The following is a 17,522-nucleotide window of genomic DNA, read 5'->3' on the forward strand; positions in this document are numbered from 1 at the left end:
ATTTCTAGAAGGGGGGGAAAAAAAACAGATCATAAACAATGTTAATCTTTAAGCAAATATTTTTAATGCTAACCATCAGTTAATAAACAACTATCAGCATTCTTGATGGATTGAAACAGTCTATGCCTCTGAAACTATTGATTTTTCTCTATTTTTTGGTACTGTTTGTTACTTCATTTTTCTATACTTGCCCTTTTTATTGCTTAATTTCTACCTTTGGGGAAATTGTTATGACTTCTTCCAAATGTTTTTTTTAATGCAGGGAAAGAGATCTTTAGATAATCCAGCAATGGTCAAACAACATATCCCAGAGTTCAACCTGAATAAGCACAGGCAGAACACATTGCATCATGGAAAAGCGGATATCCTTAATACCTTGGTAGCTGTAAGTTCCATCATTATGTGAGACTACTAATCACATCGAACTAATGAATAGAATTAGGATAGACATAATTCTGTTCACAGAATTATGATGATATGGTAAAAGAATGTGAAGGTCAAGGTCTGCCTTCAGTTACATGAGAATATGTCTGGTCAGATACACTGACCTCTGTTGAGCTATAAAATAATTTGCTCTAATGGAACACAGTAATAACTGTCCTCTGATATTTGAAATTATACAGGTTCTCTTTTTTTTCTAGAATGCCACTAGGCAGTATCTACACAGAGATAAAATGAAGAATTACTTATTTCTCTCCTGTACAGTAATAATGTTAAAGTTAGCATCTCTTCAAGAGAAATAAAAAAGATAAAAAAATGAAGAAAAAATAGAATGAAAACTTATGAACTTCAAGTAACTGTCTTATTCTATTAAGCATCAAATGTTTTATACACCCAGGTTTCTGTTTCCTGAATTTGAACAGGCATTCTGTTGTTTTTATTAGTCAAGACAATTTACTGGTCCCAGTCAGCATCCAAGCCTGCAAAGATCCATTTTAACAACAGTGTTTATTATTTGTAAACAGTTATTAAATAATTCCTCAAAGTTTCTAATGCATCATAAAGACAGTTAATGAAATGATGCATAATTTTTTTTTCCTGCTAGTACTTTTTTATCTCCTCAGATAGAATTTTAGAGTGTTTTTATAACTCAGCTTGAAATGAAATTGAATTGTATGAAATGACTCATTGTCAAGGACATCTGAACAAATGAAGTATTCATCTTATCCAGAATCCATTGAAATATTTCTTGATGTTTTTATTTAATTTGGTTCATATCAAGGAGCTGAGTTTCCCTTTGAGACATATCACGAAAGAAATAAAAGATTAATAAAAGCCCAGGAAGTTATTACATTCTTACAGAGTTTGACAGAAAACCTGAATATTACTCTGTTTCTTCCTCATACATAAAAAGAGACCAATGTTGTCATATAAGTGTTTTTTTGTCATAAGCTGTCCAATCCCCTAGATACAGGTATTGTTTATATATCAAAATCCAACAATTATGATAAATATATCAAGTAGCATGCTTTCGTGTTAATGATACACATATCTAGAGAATACAGACTATATAGATTGTTTTAGTCATACGGTACAATTTGTAAAAATTGTTCAAAACCATGAGCTCTTCCTGTGGTTTCTGACAAATGTGCTGACTCTGTAGGATGAAGTAAATTGTGATGTCAGCCATTAGAAGTCAGAAAGCTGTATTTTAAGTGAATGTTTGAAAAGTTGAATTGACTCAATTTGTTTTACAATCAAAAAGATTAAAAAAACATAATCAAAATCATATAACTGAACAGTGACATATTAACAAGTACATTTTCAGGTACTTGGATGTTTGTTTTAATGTCATTCTTAATTTCTTGGTTTATTATTTGAGTCCATTCTCAGATGTTTCTTTCTCCACAAATTACGCTCGTTTTCTTTATTTCTAATAAACACCTCTTTTCAGCAGCTATATTATCCCATATTTTGGAGTACAATGTATATATATTTAAAATTCTGTCATTGCTCTTTGACATTTGTCAATGGACAATGCAATGTAACATAAAGCAATTTCTATAAAAATGAAGAAGCACTGTACCATTAATAGAATATTTAAAATGTGACAGTTTTCAAAAGGCCCATATTACTGCATTCTATGGAGGAGGTAGAACAAGGCAGATGTTATAAAGATGATTTAGCAGCCAGTATTTTCCTGAATATTTTTTCAAGGTAGACTTACAGAGACCGCATGGTTAGGTAGAAAGTCTGCATGTCTTCACTTGGAAGCCTTCTCAGTCATATAAGAAAGTAAGCAATTTACTAATAAATACTAAAGAACACCATTACAATAAACGGGCTTTCACAAAACCCCAACAGATAAAATTAAGGCATGTAATCCTAGTAGAAATTCATGTATGTGAAAAGATGAATCAGGAAATTGTTGAGGAGCAGTTCATCTGTGTGCAAATGCCTCCCCAAAACTGCACCATAGTTCAGAAAGTTGGATAATCAGAGCTGTAGGACAGCCAGTCACAAAACACAAATTTGCTTGAGGCTTCTATATACTACTGACTTGACATTCAAGAAGATCAGCAGTTTTCCCTCACAGATATTTTTTCTTAACTCAATGATGTAGACTGCTGCATTTATCCTTATTTACTGTCTCCATTTCTTATGGTGTTTTGTGTCCTTGTCCTTATGAACTGTTTGTATGATATGGATAATTAATCTGTTGAATTTCTGCACAAAACTGGAACCCAATAAAAGCATGAAGAAATATCTTTTCTTATCAGTGTTCAAACTGATTAAAAACACAGTAAATATTTGCCTTTTTTAATATTCAAAAATTTATATTGAAAAGGTCAGGTCTTCTATTCAGTAAAATTCAACACCTGAAACTCAATAATTAGCATAGATACTAAACCAGCAAATGAAAATAGGGAATGGTACAGTAAAACATTCAGCTTTTTAGTGCAGAGACTGCATTCTGTGCAAACAGAAATTTCAACCTGATACCATGAATAACAGTTCCATTCTGATCTCTTAATGCATTTTTTTTCTTTATTAGCTACATTATCTGTGTTTAAGTCCAACTGTTGTAATGCTTCTACAGCACAGGACTAGTCTTAATTCTAGAAAAACGTATAAGCAAGACAGAAGCCTCAGAGTCTCTTTCACTCTTTCTCTGATTTATGTAAGTATGGATTTTTATCTGCTGAAATGCTGAAATGTATTTCTGAAGAACTTGAAAGCATCTTTAAATGTAGAACATCTTGGAAAAAAGGAAAGTATAGGCACTTATGAAATCATTACTTATTATTTTAAAAAATAAGATTATCTTGACAGAAAATAAAACACAAAAGTAATTATAATGTAATAAATATGATTTTTTTTTTCTGTAAAAGAGCAAATAACACAGTTGTCTCTATAGGCAGATATTCTGACAGAATCAGGGTTACATATCAAATTGAAATATCTTACTGCTCCATAGGAAATATAATTGGAAGGTGGTTTTCTTTTTGATTTATAAGGAAAATCCTAAGACTCTTTTGATAATACTTGAGTACTTATTTACAGAAAAAATTCTACAGTTATAGTAGTTACTTGATGAAATTTAGAACTATATAGGTAGATAACTACCATTGTAATCAAAGGTCTTGTATTGTTCTTGTTGGTACTAAATCAGTGCATCAAACTAAAACCTGGAAGGGTAATGGGTCTTTAGTACAGCAACAGGTAAAATTTTAAGCAACGTGATCTCTGTTCACTTGTCTAATCTTGTTTGCTTTGTGTTATTTGAGATGCATGAATGTATACCCTGTGGATGTCTCGGATGCCTGAGGGTATCTCAGTGCGGCAGTGGCCACCTGCATTTAGGCAACTGAACTGAGCCCTAGAGAAACAGATATTACTAAGAAAGGAGATTTGCTTCTCTCTGTCAGTGATGGAGCACCAGACTAGCAAGAAGGAGTAACTGTTCTAAACAAAATACATCAGAAGGTGTCAGATTGCACCTCAGCCTTCAGAGGTCTAAATATTCTCAGAACTGTCAGATGTTTGAAAAGAAACTGTCTCCTTGAACACCTTACCTTTGCTGATTGCTTCAGTAAATGTATGCATATATTAAAAAACAATAAAGTCTTAAATTAACTAGAGTATTTTTTGCTTAGTGCTTTTGCTTCCGTGTGGTATCCAGAAATAATGACTTTCTTACCATCATTTCTCAGTGTCAGAGGTGTAGGAGGACTCAGAACTCTGGCATTTGTCACTGTGTTTTTTACCAGGCATATATAGCTGCCAACATCAGATGTTTGAACCTTGGAGATGTAGAGATTGCCTGTCTCCTGAGAGATGAAGCGTCTGCTATCTTCTGACACAAAAGATGGGAATTCATTAAATACCCAGCTATAGATGATCTCTGAAAGAAAATAGAAAAAAATGAGAGAAAGAAATTATGGAAACAACATCGTGTCGTGCTAATGGATGCACTCAATAACTGTTCATTAACTTTAGTAATCTAGGAAAGGAAATGCTAAAGTCTTTTTAAACTTTTTATCTGTTTGGTTTAGTAATGGAGAGAATTTTTTTTCTCTCTTTGGAATTTTGAAGATAGCACAAGTGTTAAGTCCATAAATTCTCTGGAACAAGAGATTTAGTTCAGGAAAAAAAATTATTCAACAGGCTCATAAAACACACATAACATATTCAACAATTCCCTTTTCTAGTCTTTCAGGTCAAGACAAAATTAATATACAAAACATTCTTTTCTCTACTTGTTCAAATTTGCAACACAATATAACAAGATATTTCCTATAGAGATAGAGATGACTTTTACTATGGTACATTAAGCAGTTTTTATTCTGAATATCTCTTTTAAAACAAGCAGATTTTCATAACAGATAAATAACTGATAAAGTAATACTGCAAGCAGTATTACTGCACTACACTTATATCTATCTTCTTCTACATCTCCTCCATTAAAGAACCTCAGAACCTTCCCTACATGCAGCTTAAATCTCCGCTATCAATGAATAATTCCTTAAAACAAAGCTACCTATCATTTTGCCTCATAATCTGATGAATCAATGACTAATAAAAGTGATTTTTAAAAACTGTAATTAAAGCCAGTGCCTCACTTCTTATTTTTATCCTATGAATCACTCTGTTCACCTGAAAAGTATATGTCTTTCCCTTTATACTCATAATTGTTTGAGAAAAAAGATTATTTCCTATTATTCTCTATGAAATTATATCATTATTTATTAATTTTGATGGATTACTATGTCTGCATTAGAAGTACCAGAAAAGCTAAGTAGGTTCTGATTTAGCAGGGAATTCCTTGCAAAGTATGTGGAGTTTCACCAATTCAGACTTTGAAATCTTAACCTTATGTATACTTTTTTTACATGTTGTTGTCCTTTCAATCTTATCTTCCACTGTTTTATTTTGTCTTCACACTTGAAAAACATAAACTTGAACAACTTAAAGCAGCACATCATTAGCTATAAGGCAATTTCTTCTTTAATCTCTCCCCATGACAGTCTTTAAAGAATTTACTCCAAAATCAGAAAAGCCAAAGCTCATTCAGGTATATAAAGTCCCTACTACTGCTACAAGATGCAAAATGCTGCATTGGTATAGCAAGTTTTCAGACTCCAGTTTCTTAGGTGACTACTCTCAGCTTCAGAAGCAATACGAAGACAGTAATTACACATATGTCAGTCTGGTTCTCTCATACTTTTATCCCTACTACAGTCAAAATATTTTCTTGAAATAAAGTTAGTTGGAAAAGGAAAAAGTCAAAGGGGTGAAAGGATATGCCTCAAAATTTAATTTTTTCTGCATACTTTTCTGCTAATGACAGGAGAGGAACTGTTATAGCTGTTCATGGTACAAGAAGTGTGAAACACATTAACAGCCTTGCCAGGTGTGCAGTTTAACTTAACAGTGTAGAAAGCATTAGAAATTCAAGTGGATCTGTCTTTTCTATCTCTGTGTTGTACCATTCTCTGCCAAGGTCATCAGGAAGGAATGGAAAAGCACAAAGACTAGTTTTTTTTTTTTAAGCAATACAATCCAACAGTGATGTAGAGATGCAGGATGTTCTGGATTAACTTTGAAAAAGTTCAGTTTAGTTTTGAGGTCACATGATAATTTTCTCATCAAAATCCCATGGTATTAGTACAAAACCGCTGTCTTAAAGAACTAAACATTTTGTCTGACAGTAGAGGAAGACTTCTCCAAAAGATGCACACACTGACTTTTTGCTTAAAGCCTTATTCAGATCTAATTGTAATTCTGAGTGGTTACATGGGACCCTGAGGAATTCAGGGCTTACAAAGAACTCTGTAAGTGTTCAAAATTTCCTTCCTCTTCTGCTGTGTTTCAGGCAAAATACTAATTAGCCAAAAATATTTCTCTCTGAAAATTTCATTGATGTGTTTTGCTATGATGTCTTTTCTGGCAGAAATGTTTCATGGTAGAATAAAATTCTACACAGTGATGATGAACATGCAAGTCCATGGAAAATGCATTTAATTGAAGACCCCTGTTACCAATTCAAACGGAAAGCAATCAGTCTCACTAACTGCTTTGTCTTAAAATTATTTCAAACCAAATGTAAAGTAGTCACCACTGTGGATTCATTGGTGGTTCACATAGAATAGAATTTTCTCCATTTGTACCCTATAACCACATGCAGTTAATATTCATTCATTAATTAGAACTAGTCCTAAAGAATGGATTTCAGGCAATAAATTTTTTGCCCCTAATGAAATACTTTGCTGGTGCTGAATCTGGGGGGTTACTCTTGTTTTTTTCCCCTTTCCAAATGGTCTTTGTTGTTAAAAATGGAGTGATGGGTCCATGGTTAATGTAAAAGGTTACTGAGAAAAAATTAATAGAACTTCTGCCAAATCTAAAACTCAAATCATTTATGCATACCTACAGCATCTATTCCAGCTAGGAGCCCAAATTCCAAAACATAGACAAAAATGCCAACAGTTTACTTCTTGGTCATTTTCAGCCCATGGACATTGAAGGAATTACTTGTGTTTTTTATTTCTGAAGAGGAGCCACCAGGGAATATCTTCTCAATTACCTGAAGACCTTGCAACTGAATGCTCAGATCTGGAATTGATCTGGAACTCTGACCATTCTTTGCAGATGAAAAATCCCTTATACATTTTGTGAAGCTTCTCTCCTATTAGGCTCTATTAATGAGTTCAGCAGATATATTTTTGAGGGTTATGTCCATGCAATTTGCATAGACTTCAGTGGAAACATCTCAGGAAAACTCTGCAGTTTTCAATACATCCTGTGCAGAACAGTCAGAAACAACCACAGCTGGCTTGGGATCTGGGGACCTAATAGTTTTTATCTGACAGAAATAGATGGATGATCTTGCAGGAGTGGTTCTACAAAAGGATGTCGAGGGAATCACTGCAAATATGGGGAAATGGGTGTACCTTGAAATGATCCATTGTACAAATGCCTCACACTTCTAAATTCACAGCCATAGTAGAGGATGAAACATGCATTGGTGCTCATATTCTGGGGTTCTGAATATTTCCAGTTCGTATGACAGCAAAATTAAAACTTAGGGTTCTTAAATGACAGAATTGCCAATGAAGGCTGTCCAACGAACAATCTCAGGGGAGGGGGTGTTGTTTGGTTATTTTTTTTCTTCTGGCAGTATCATACATAAGAGAATACCCAAATAATTGCAATGACATCTAAAAACAACTAATAAAGAAAGACTGATGGAGAATTAACATTTAAAACATTGCTGTCTATCTATAGACAAGTCTGTCATCTATATAATAGACACAGTAAAATACTCTAAATCAAAAGTGAATATAATTTCATGCCACAAGTCCCACAGGGGTTCAGCAAAAGAGCACATGTAAACTACAAGAAGAGAGGCTTATATTTAAATATTATCAGAAAAATCATTCTTACAAAATGATGATCTGATGAGTAAGCTTTTTGAATGTCAGAACAACAAGCCTAAGATCAAATAGATGACACTAGGCCTATTTGTACACAGCTCACCAGTCTTTAGTGAACTTCAAGCCGATAATTTCCTGTAACAGTTTAGGTTAAAAGACTTTACGACCAGTGCCATTGGCTAAGGGTAAAGCACAAGTGTAATTGTATTAACTTTTTAAAGAGATTAAACAAGGAGATACATCTTAAGACTAAGAGGTAAACAATAGTGAGCTTCAAGAGATTTTGAAGCTAAAGTCAGTACTACCAAAATCTAAATAAACCAACTTATAACTGTAAAATCAGAAAGTAATTTCCCCATATATGAACCTCTGAAGTCTTCTATTTTTGGGAAAAGACTGAGTAAATGGTTTCTCCATGCAGTAACTTATTTTGTTTTCAATAGGGAAAAAAGATTTAAGTGAAAATAGGAAGCTGTGAATTCTGCAGTATACAGAACTTCAGAGTGTTTTTCCAGGATATATGCCGAACCAATTTTTTATTTTTATGCCCATCTATTTTATTTTTATTGTGACAACTGTGCCAAAACCACAAAGATGATGCAGAGCCCTTCCTGGAAATTATAGCTGACTGCCAACACAAAAGAAACTTTTACATAGACACTATTCATCAAAACAAACCGAAACAGAGAGTAACAAGGCAGAGAAATTATGAGTTATAGAGGCAGTTTTAAATTGGCAGTCTCCTGTGGCTAGGGCTGGAGGACTTGTCTGCTGGTAAGTTCTGTTACATGCAAAGTCTTGGTGTAAAAGTTATTTAAGTCATTTTGGTAACTGCAAAACTCCTATTTCCTTTTATAAATGGTCAGCTCAGATTAAGGAAAAATATCTCCAGAGAGTTTTGTATCTGTTTTATGAAGGTCACTTGGAAACCTTTCCAAATGTTCATTTTGGTTTTGTGTTTTATTAAGTACATTTTAGGGGGCTATATAGGTGAAAAACTAGGTCACTTGGTGATAAATTAGTGAGAAGTGAGCATCTATCTCCTGCCAAAAGGAATTTATGGTGTGAAATTTTATTTAGTATAATTTCTTAAATGATTTCTATAGATCTATTTTCTCCATTTCACATCGATAATTCCTAAACTGTCTTAACATTAAGTACTTCCCATAATGGATCAAGTTGGAATACTGACATATCAGCATTTTTGTTAGTGCTGTATTTGTGCTTTTGGAGATATCATTTCGATGCAGAAAATGTCAGTACTATGGTAACGCTGAAGTCTTTCTGTCATTGCTGGTCAGTAAGAAATAACCCCTTAGGTATTATAACTAGAGCTGAGCTGAAGGCATTCAGAGAGCAGTACATATTCACTCCTGCATTTCTTAATGCCTAAATGTTTCCCAGATTTGCTTCCAGGCTTTTCTCCTGAGAAATTGCTTGTTTCGTCCTTTTAACATGCAGTTTCTGGACAGCCTTTTCATCAGTCTTGTCAGCTAAGTGGTATTTCTGGTGGCAAATGAAGATGTAACAGGAAAGTTGCTTTACAAATTCCTTAAAGGCCACCTAAAACCTAAAAGTGCCATCCATACATTGGCTAAATATTGCATCTTCAAAGGCAATCCATGCAAACACATATCCCATAAATGCACTTCTGTGTAATTACAGTGCTCATATAAGAAATATCTGTTTTGTGTCTTCTTTCCATGGTGAAGTGGGAGATACAGTGCTCCATCTCCTCCAGTATCCTGCTGGGAAACTGTTTATTTCTAACATTGATGAGGATTTCCTCTGATTCCAGTTCCACGAGATGGCAGTACTTGACGAATAAATGGTACAGATGCCCTGATGACAGTCAAAACCTGAGGTAAAACCTGGGAGTTTTAGCAACTCTGAAGAAGTTGCTTCTTCTCTTGTTTTTATTGATTTAAAAAAGCAAAAAAAAAAAGATTGCACTGAAGATTACAGGCTCAATTTACTATATATAACTACAAACAATGAAATTTGCATGATGGTTTAGCTTTACCATTCAGAAATATTCTGTTCAAGCAAAATAAAATATCAGTAAAAACATATGTCTAAAGGTCCTCAGCTGAAAATACAAACCCCTATTTTATCTCAAGCTCAGTTTCAACCTTTATCATGACACTTGCTGTTTGGATATTCTGTATAACAGTCACAGAATAAGAGTGTAGTATGTGGTGCTCCCTAATGATAGAGAAATTTTACATTCGGGGGGGTAGGGGGAATGATAACAATGGGTTGTTCCTCCAGTGTCCCACCACAAATGAATAAATAATTTTTGTGCAGTTCTTTGTGCTGCTGTGGCTTATTATCAGTGCTCATTAATCCTCCAAGAAAATATTTAATGAGGGTAATTTATTTGTTGCATTGTAATGCACCCACATAGAGCAAACAGATATCGTCGATTTATCAGCTAGCAATGAAATTGCTTCTTTTCTGCTCTGGGGGCTCTGTATCCACTGCTCACTTACCTGAAACACAATGCTATCAATCACATATTTGTCTTTCTTGAGATTTAATTACAGTGATAAATCTTCAAATATTTTCCTTCTTATAACATTCGCACAGTCAATAACAAAAAATATGGTAGAAAAGGTAAGTGAACTGGCAGGACTGATTTTGTACTGGAGGATACAAATATTATATTGTCATTACCCCCGTACACAGACAATATAGTCTCATTTGTACATTTGACAAGTATGAAATGTAGTCAGTCATTGAAATGTTATAAGGACTGATGAAATTTCTTTCTCATACACATGCTCTTTAAGGAGACCACATAGCATACAACAAAAACATGGCTTCTGGGAAAAGATGACAGATTATTATGTGTATATGACTGTCACAGGCATGATTTTCATATTAATAAAAAATCTGTTCCAGAAAGAATCAAAATATTGTTATCAAAAGGAACTCAAGAATGTAAGTCCGCCAAGGACCTCTTTTGCCCTCAGGCAAGATCAAATACTATCAGTGCAGTCTTTAAAAATACCCAGTGGGTTAAATTTCTAAATTTATATCTTCATAATAACCTATTTAATTTCTCAGTTAATAATGAGAGAGTTTTCCTTAATATTTGTGTGTATTTCATTTATTTTGCAATACTGTTTATAACTTGTTCATCTTACCATATTGAAAGTATTAAAAACACTTTATTGATGACCTATATTAAGCTTTTATAATCACAGTGGAAGATCATTACCCTGATCTGTATTAGGATTCTCTTCTTGAGAACAGATCAACCAAATCTGTTCAATTTTTCCTTAAAAGTTGTACTTTTCACATCCTCTGCTTGGTTTTATTGCTGTCATCTCTACTGCTTTTCTACATCTTATAACACAGCACTTAAAGCTGGACATGATCTCATATAACTTATATCAGAGTTTAAGCATTAGCATTGCAGCTTTTTAAATCAGTATTACTGACTTTATAGAACTATTGAACCATCTATGTCCTGCAAGATTAGTGAAGTGATTATTGCCCTGTGTTCAGCAGTGGTTAGGCTACAACTTGGATCGTGTGCTCTGTTTTGGGACCCTCACTAGAAGAAAGACATTGAGGTGCTGGCGCATGTGCAAAGAAGAGCAAAGAAACTGTCGAAGTGTCTAGAGCACAAATCTTACGAGGAGTGTATGAGCATCTGGGGAAAAGAAGGCTGAAGGGACACCTTAATGCTCTCTCTAAGTACCTGAAAGGAGATTGTAGTGAGATGGGTGTTTATTTCTTCTTCCATGTAACAAGTGACAGAGTGAGAGGAAATGGCCTAAAATTGTGCCAGGGGAGGTTTAGACTGAATATTAGGAAAAATTTCTTCACTAAAAGGGTTGTCAAGCATTGGAACAGTGAGTCACCATCCCTGGAGGTATTTAAAGGATGTGTAGGCATGGTGTTTAGCCACATGGATTAGTGGTGTACTTGATAGGATTAAGTTTATGGTTTGACTCAATGATCGTACAGATTTTTTTACAAACTAAAGTATACTATGATTCTATGATTAGTAATTTTTAAAGACAAGAATTAGAGATAATTTTGTACTAGTGTTATAAAGGGTAATCAGGAAGACCCACATCATTATAAGTTCATCAGCTTCAAACTTTGACAAAATAGTTCCATGACTGATAGGAGACTTGATTAATATCCAGTTTAAAAGGTGACATCTAATTAACAGTATTGCAAGAACGTAAATCCAGTCAAACTAACTCAGTATATTTTTATTGTTCTTTTTATGGACAAAGATGGTAAAGTTTCTGTAATGTACCCAGAATTCATGTTTATAAAAGCACACACTAATTAGAAAGAATTGGAATAAACTCAAAATTAACTTATTGTGCATTGAAAGGAGTAAAACCTGACTGCAAAGCATGATCAAAAGGATCAGTTCTGGAAAGCTTTGCCCTCTACTGATTAGCATTTTAACAGTTAAATGCAAACTTATGCAGTTGTAATCACTGATCAACAGGAGACATAAAACTTGGCAGTGACAAATGTGCAGGAGAAGTCACTGGTAAACTGTGATTTAGTTAGCTTCTTATTGGAAAGTGTTTTATAATGATGGAAATGTTGAACATACAGTAACACAAATTGCTTATTTCTTAATAATTTGAATGAACAAGAATTCTGTGTTAATGGCTAACTAACCATTGTACTCAGAGGAAAAGTGTGGTATTGGAAAAAAATAAGGATATTGTCTAGTGCTCAGGAAAACACATCACTGAATAGAATATTTATATGTGAAAAATATTTTCTCTGGAAAACCATTTTTTAATTTAAAGTATTTTTTTTCTCCCTTCTGTTTTACATCTCTTTTGTTCTCTGTCCATAATATGATACTTGAGTTTCTCTACATTTTAACTGTGCTGGTGTGATAGACAGTCTACCACGGTCTGTTTCTTCTTAACCAAGTCTGCTGCAGGGGCGAGCACAATGAAAAATCATACTCCAGAGCAGTGTTACCTGCAGTGAATCCCAGAATCCGGTACTCAAGTAGGCTGCTGCATTACATGGAAATCTAATTTTTGACTACCGTAATGATACCAGTAGTTAAATGCATTTCGAAGGCATAACTAGGACCTCTACCAAACCAACTCCACCCCAAAATGACAGGATGCTGATCATCCAAATTATGTGAAATATTGCTCTGTCAAGTTTAAGACTGACATTATCTGTTTTTCAGCTGAGTGATACAAAATCTCTGCATCCATAGGTTTTCCTCACCATTTAACAACAGAAGCCCTGCTAAGTAAATTCTGTAATTTGGTTGAAAATACTCAGTATAGTACTCCAGTTAGCAGAGTTTAAGTATCTCAAGGAGTTTATGTATGTTTCAGTTTAGCTTTGTGCTTCCAAGAAAGAAAGTAACTTTAATTCATCACTTTATCCCTTATTCACCTTGATTCCTAATGACAAGAAGGATTACCAATACCAGAAATATTTATTTTAAAATATTTATTTTTAGGCTTCTGTGTGCAGAAATGAAAATAAAAGCCTAGTATAGTTCTACTTATGCTTCAAAACACAATATTTTCTAGCATCCCTTACCACACTTTGCATGCAGTTGTTGTCATAGGAATTATATTGGCAAAAACTGAGTACCTGGAGTCCACAGAGCTGCCTTTGGTATAGCTGCATACACTGAACTTAAGATAGACACCCACTGCCTCTCTCCTTCATAGTCTCTTGTGGTTTTTTTGTCTTTTTTTTTTTTAATATAACTTTAAAGGCTTCTACTGGGTCTATCTGCAGCTCAGCATTTGGTGAATTTTGCTGTAGCTATGGCACAATACGATTGATGGACTTTCCTTGGGCCTGCTCCTTTACTCCTGTGGTATTTATTATACTAAGATTTCAAATGAAGGACAATACGATTCTCACCTCTTTTATATGGGAAAACTGAAGAAGAAAGTGGCTTTCCAACAGTCATGAATTAGGACATATTCAAAATGAAATCTCCACTAACACATAATTATTTTAATTTTTAATATGCTTTCTTCTTCCTACCAGATCCACAAGAAATGCTAAGCCAATAAAAAATTACTGTTGTTGTACTCAATGCATCCTTAGAAACTGTGTAGATGAACATTGGAGATGGGTAGCAACTCCCTCATTCTCCCTCTGAAATTGATCTTCAAATGTTCAAAGAAAATTAGCAGTATAAATCACATAATCCCCCAGACATTCAAGGTCTACTGCTCAGCTCCTTCTTTTTTTTTTTTAACAATTGTATTTACAAAGGAATGGATCCTCCATTACATCCTTCTGAACACAACTGAACATGTGAACATATGCTTCAGAGAATAACATAAAACCAAATTTGTAGTCCCTAAAAGATGATTTTTAAGTATTAAGGATGACAGTGACAGATCAGTTTTTTCACCTTAATTAAAAATTAACTCAAAGTGCAGATGAAGAATAAGATACATGTCACATTAGCAAACTGCCCTAGAATGTTGATAATGTTGTTCAGCGACATTGTACAAATAAATCAGTACAAATAACCTCAGCAACAATCAATCACCTAAAATTTAACAATGTAGAGACGGCAGCTCTTACCTGTTTCTACATACAGACAATACATGGTTGGGTCCCTGTGCACATCATTCTGCACTACTGGAAACCCAGTGAACTGATTCCATCCATCTTCTACTTGTCACATCATTGTATTTTGAGACAATGCATAGACTTTTGTTGTCTTACTTCCAGCCTAGGGCAGTGTCCCATGGTTATAATCTCTCATCCTCAGCCCCCTAGTAGCAGCAGTCAAAGTGACACCTGATGTGTCACATTATATAAACATATCCACAGAAAAATAAGATGTTTCTCCAACTCTCCATGATTGTTGTTTTTGCTCTAAAAGAAGTAATTTTATTAAAGTTATACAAACTCCTCATGCTTCTATTCCCTCCTCTGTTTGAGTATATGTGTATTTTTCAGAAGAATAATTATGTTTTTCAAACCCTTTTGGTTTTAGGTATAAAGCATGATGTTGCAAAATCACAAGATCTGGACTGTAAATCAGTCTAATTGCAGTATATTATTGAAATTTTCTTTGTAGATTGTCTCTGTGAAATAGGTAATGCTCCATCCTTCCATCCTGCATGTACCAGAGCTGAAAACATACTCTTCAAGTTCGAAACTATGTGGTATTTTGCTAAACTCCTACAGGACCTTGTGGTTCTGAAGAAAAAGCCAAACAAACCTTGTATCAGTATTATCTATATCTTTCATAGTTTTCCCTTCTTCTTTCTGAATTTTTTATGTTCAATGGAAGACTTGCTTGCTTATTAGAAGAGGAAAATGCTGTGAAAATTAACGCTTCAATAAACCAATAAATGAAGAGAAATTCTCCAGTAACAGACTCACCACTGTAGGGTAATAGCATTAACACAACAGGAATTATATTAGCTGGCTAATGAAGTAATCTGCAGTGATTTTAACGATATTGGAACATAGCATGAAAACACAGCAGATAACACTGGCCAAGCCAATTATCAAAATTAAGTGTGGTATTAATTATTGCATGGTTAAAAAGATGGCATTGGGATCAAAAAGAAGCCACTGTTCTATTGTTATTGCTCCGGAAAATATCCTTTTTTTTTTGTCAGAAGTTAAAGCGTGCACGTGCTGCTGCACAGAGGTTTGGATTTTGCTGCAATCATTCAGCTTATCATCTGAAGTTTATAATTATTCTTATCTATTCAATCATTTTCTCCTTGAAAACTTCAAGCAAGTGTTTTTAACATATTTACCGTTGAGTTATAACTACTTTCATGCTAGGTACAATTGCACTGGGTAGGAAAAAAGAACATAAATACACTCATATATATATATTTCTAAACAATTTCTAGTTTTCCCTTTGAAAAAGAAAGATGAAAAATAGATATACTGACTAGAATTGTTTTCATACTGCTTCACTTATTTGGAACAATCTTCTTGAACTGATTAAATAAGGCTATATAAAAATCTATGTCTCATTAAGCATTATATCACCTCAAATGGTTGTAAGTTTGCTTTCATATCATACTTACAAAATAAGGAATAAATGACTTTGTTATATAGGAAAACTTGTTAACAGCATCTTATAGAACTCAGATCAGTTCAGTCCAAAGCTTTCTCTTTCTGAACCAAGAATGACCTCCTAATATTTTCATCACTGCCAGAATAACCAACGAATTCGGTTAATCATCCTTAGTCTGGGAAGAGTTATCCATGGCATTTTCTGAAAACTCCAGTTTTCATCCTTTATGTAATCCTTTAAGAGTATCCCACAATGGTAAAGGAGAGAAAAAGGTAGACTCCAGGCCCTTAGGAACTAATCATTTCTCATCTCTTCTCTCTTCTTGTTTTCTCTTGTTTCAGCTGTCTGACAGCATTGCATAACTGGCTTCTTCTCCTTAGTTATATTGATTAACTTGTGCACTCTTTCTATTTTTTTTTTTCCATGGTATGAAGTGGAAAGGTGATTAGGATTAACTAGGAATTTTATTTTTTAAATAAAATGGGCTTTCTGATATTTACGTAACTGACATGTTTTTCTAACGGTATTGTTACAGCCACCAGCTTAGTAAAACACCAGAACTAAAGAGCAAATGGTTACTAATAGGAAGGTTATTCTGAGAGGGTCAGTTTTGTAAGATCCCTGTACCACTGTGATTATAACTCTTGTATGTGAGTCCAATCTTAAATTTATTAATATTGGTCTCCTGCTGGTTTAGAATTCTTATAGCCTATGCCACAGGAAAAGTTTTTGCAACACCATTTCCTAATTTAATTGGTATCTTTACAATACTAATTGCAGAAGCATGGTTGTGATACCATGAACACACATTTCTGTTAAATCTTGCAGGACGATGCAGTCTCCGTTAATCACTAGACCAGAGAGGTTCCTGGCACTTACATCTAATTTGTTGGAACATCTCAGTAACAGGCTAGTAACTTGTCTCTAGGGAAGAGAAGCTTTCCCATAACAGAAACTTTTCATCATTATTGTCCCATTCGTCAAGCTGGAGACAAATAGCCACATACAGCTGATGCCTGATAGGCAATAGAGCATGAGCCCGAGGGCCAACATACTCAATGCATTTTTAAAATTAATTATCTCCCATGCTTCCTTCCTCTTTTCTTGGCATCTCCTTTCACGTTCATTCTCCTGAACTGGCAGCTAGGGTAATAATTTTTGGCAATAGTGTGGCTGTGAAACTACAGCAAACATCCCTTAAGCAGAACCTTGTCAGGTCAGGCTCTTTATCCAACACTGTGTGCTGGCTTAATTGGCTAAGGTCAAACAGCCTTCTCTCACTACATTTTCATAGTCCCTGAGGGGAAGAAAAGCTCCAGTGAACGATCCAGTGGGTCTAGTGACATTAAACTTTCGGTTTCCAGTGTATTTTACCATATTTTTTGAAAATTATTAGTATTTTTAAAGGGGTGGGGATGATTTATCAACAGTGACAACATAAGATCATTGAAATGTAACTCAAATCTAACAACAACACATTGCCAACAGACTGGTAGTAACTCCTCATTGGCAAACATAGCTTGTTACAATGCTACTCTACAGAAAATTTTTTAATTCCCAGATTCTTAAGTTTCATATCCTCAAATGGATGCCTTCAACAAGATTGAAAA

General features: G+C 34.3%; 1 protein-coding gene across 2 annotated transcripts in view; it reads right to left on the reverse strand.

Moving 5' to 3' along the window:
* The window catches only part of CNTN5 (contactin 5), a 229,500-nt gene that overhangs the window by 160,787 nt on the left and 51,191 nt on the right, over positions 1-17,522 (reverse strand). For both annotated transcript variants that reach the window (XM_054055996.1, XM_054055995.1), the window contains exon 4: positions 4,142-4,345. In XM_054055996.1, the coding sequence (XP_053911971.1) occupies positions 4,142-4,345 (204 nt within the window). The remainder of the gene's footprint in view (positions 1-4,141; positions 4,346-17,522) is intronic.

This window comes from Cuculus canorus, chromosome 1, assembly GCF_017976375.1.
Source record: "Cuculus canorus isolate bCucCan1 chromosome 1, bCucCan1.pri, whole genome shotgun sequence".
Taxonomy (NCBI): Eukaryota; Metazoa; Chordata; class Aves; order Cuculiformes; family Cuculidae; genus Cuculus; species Cuculus canorus.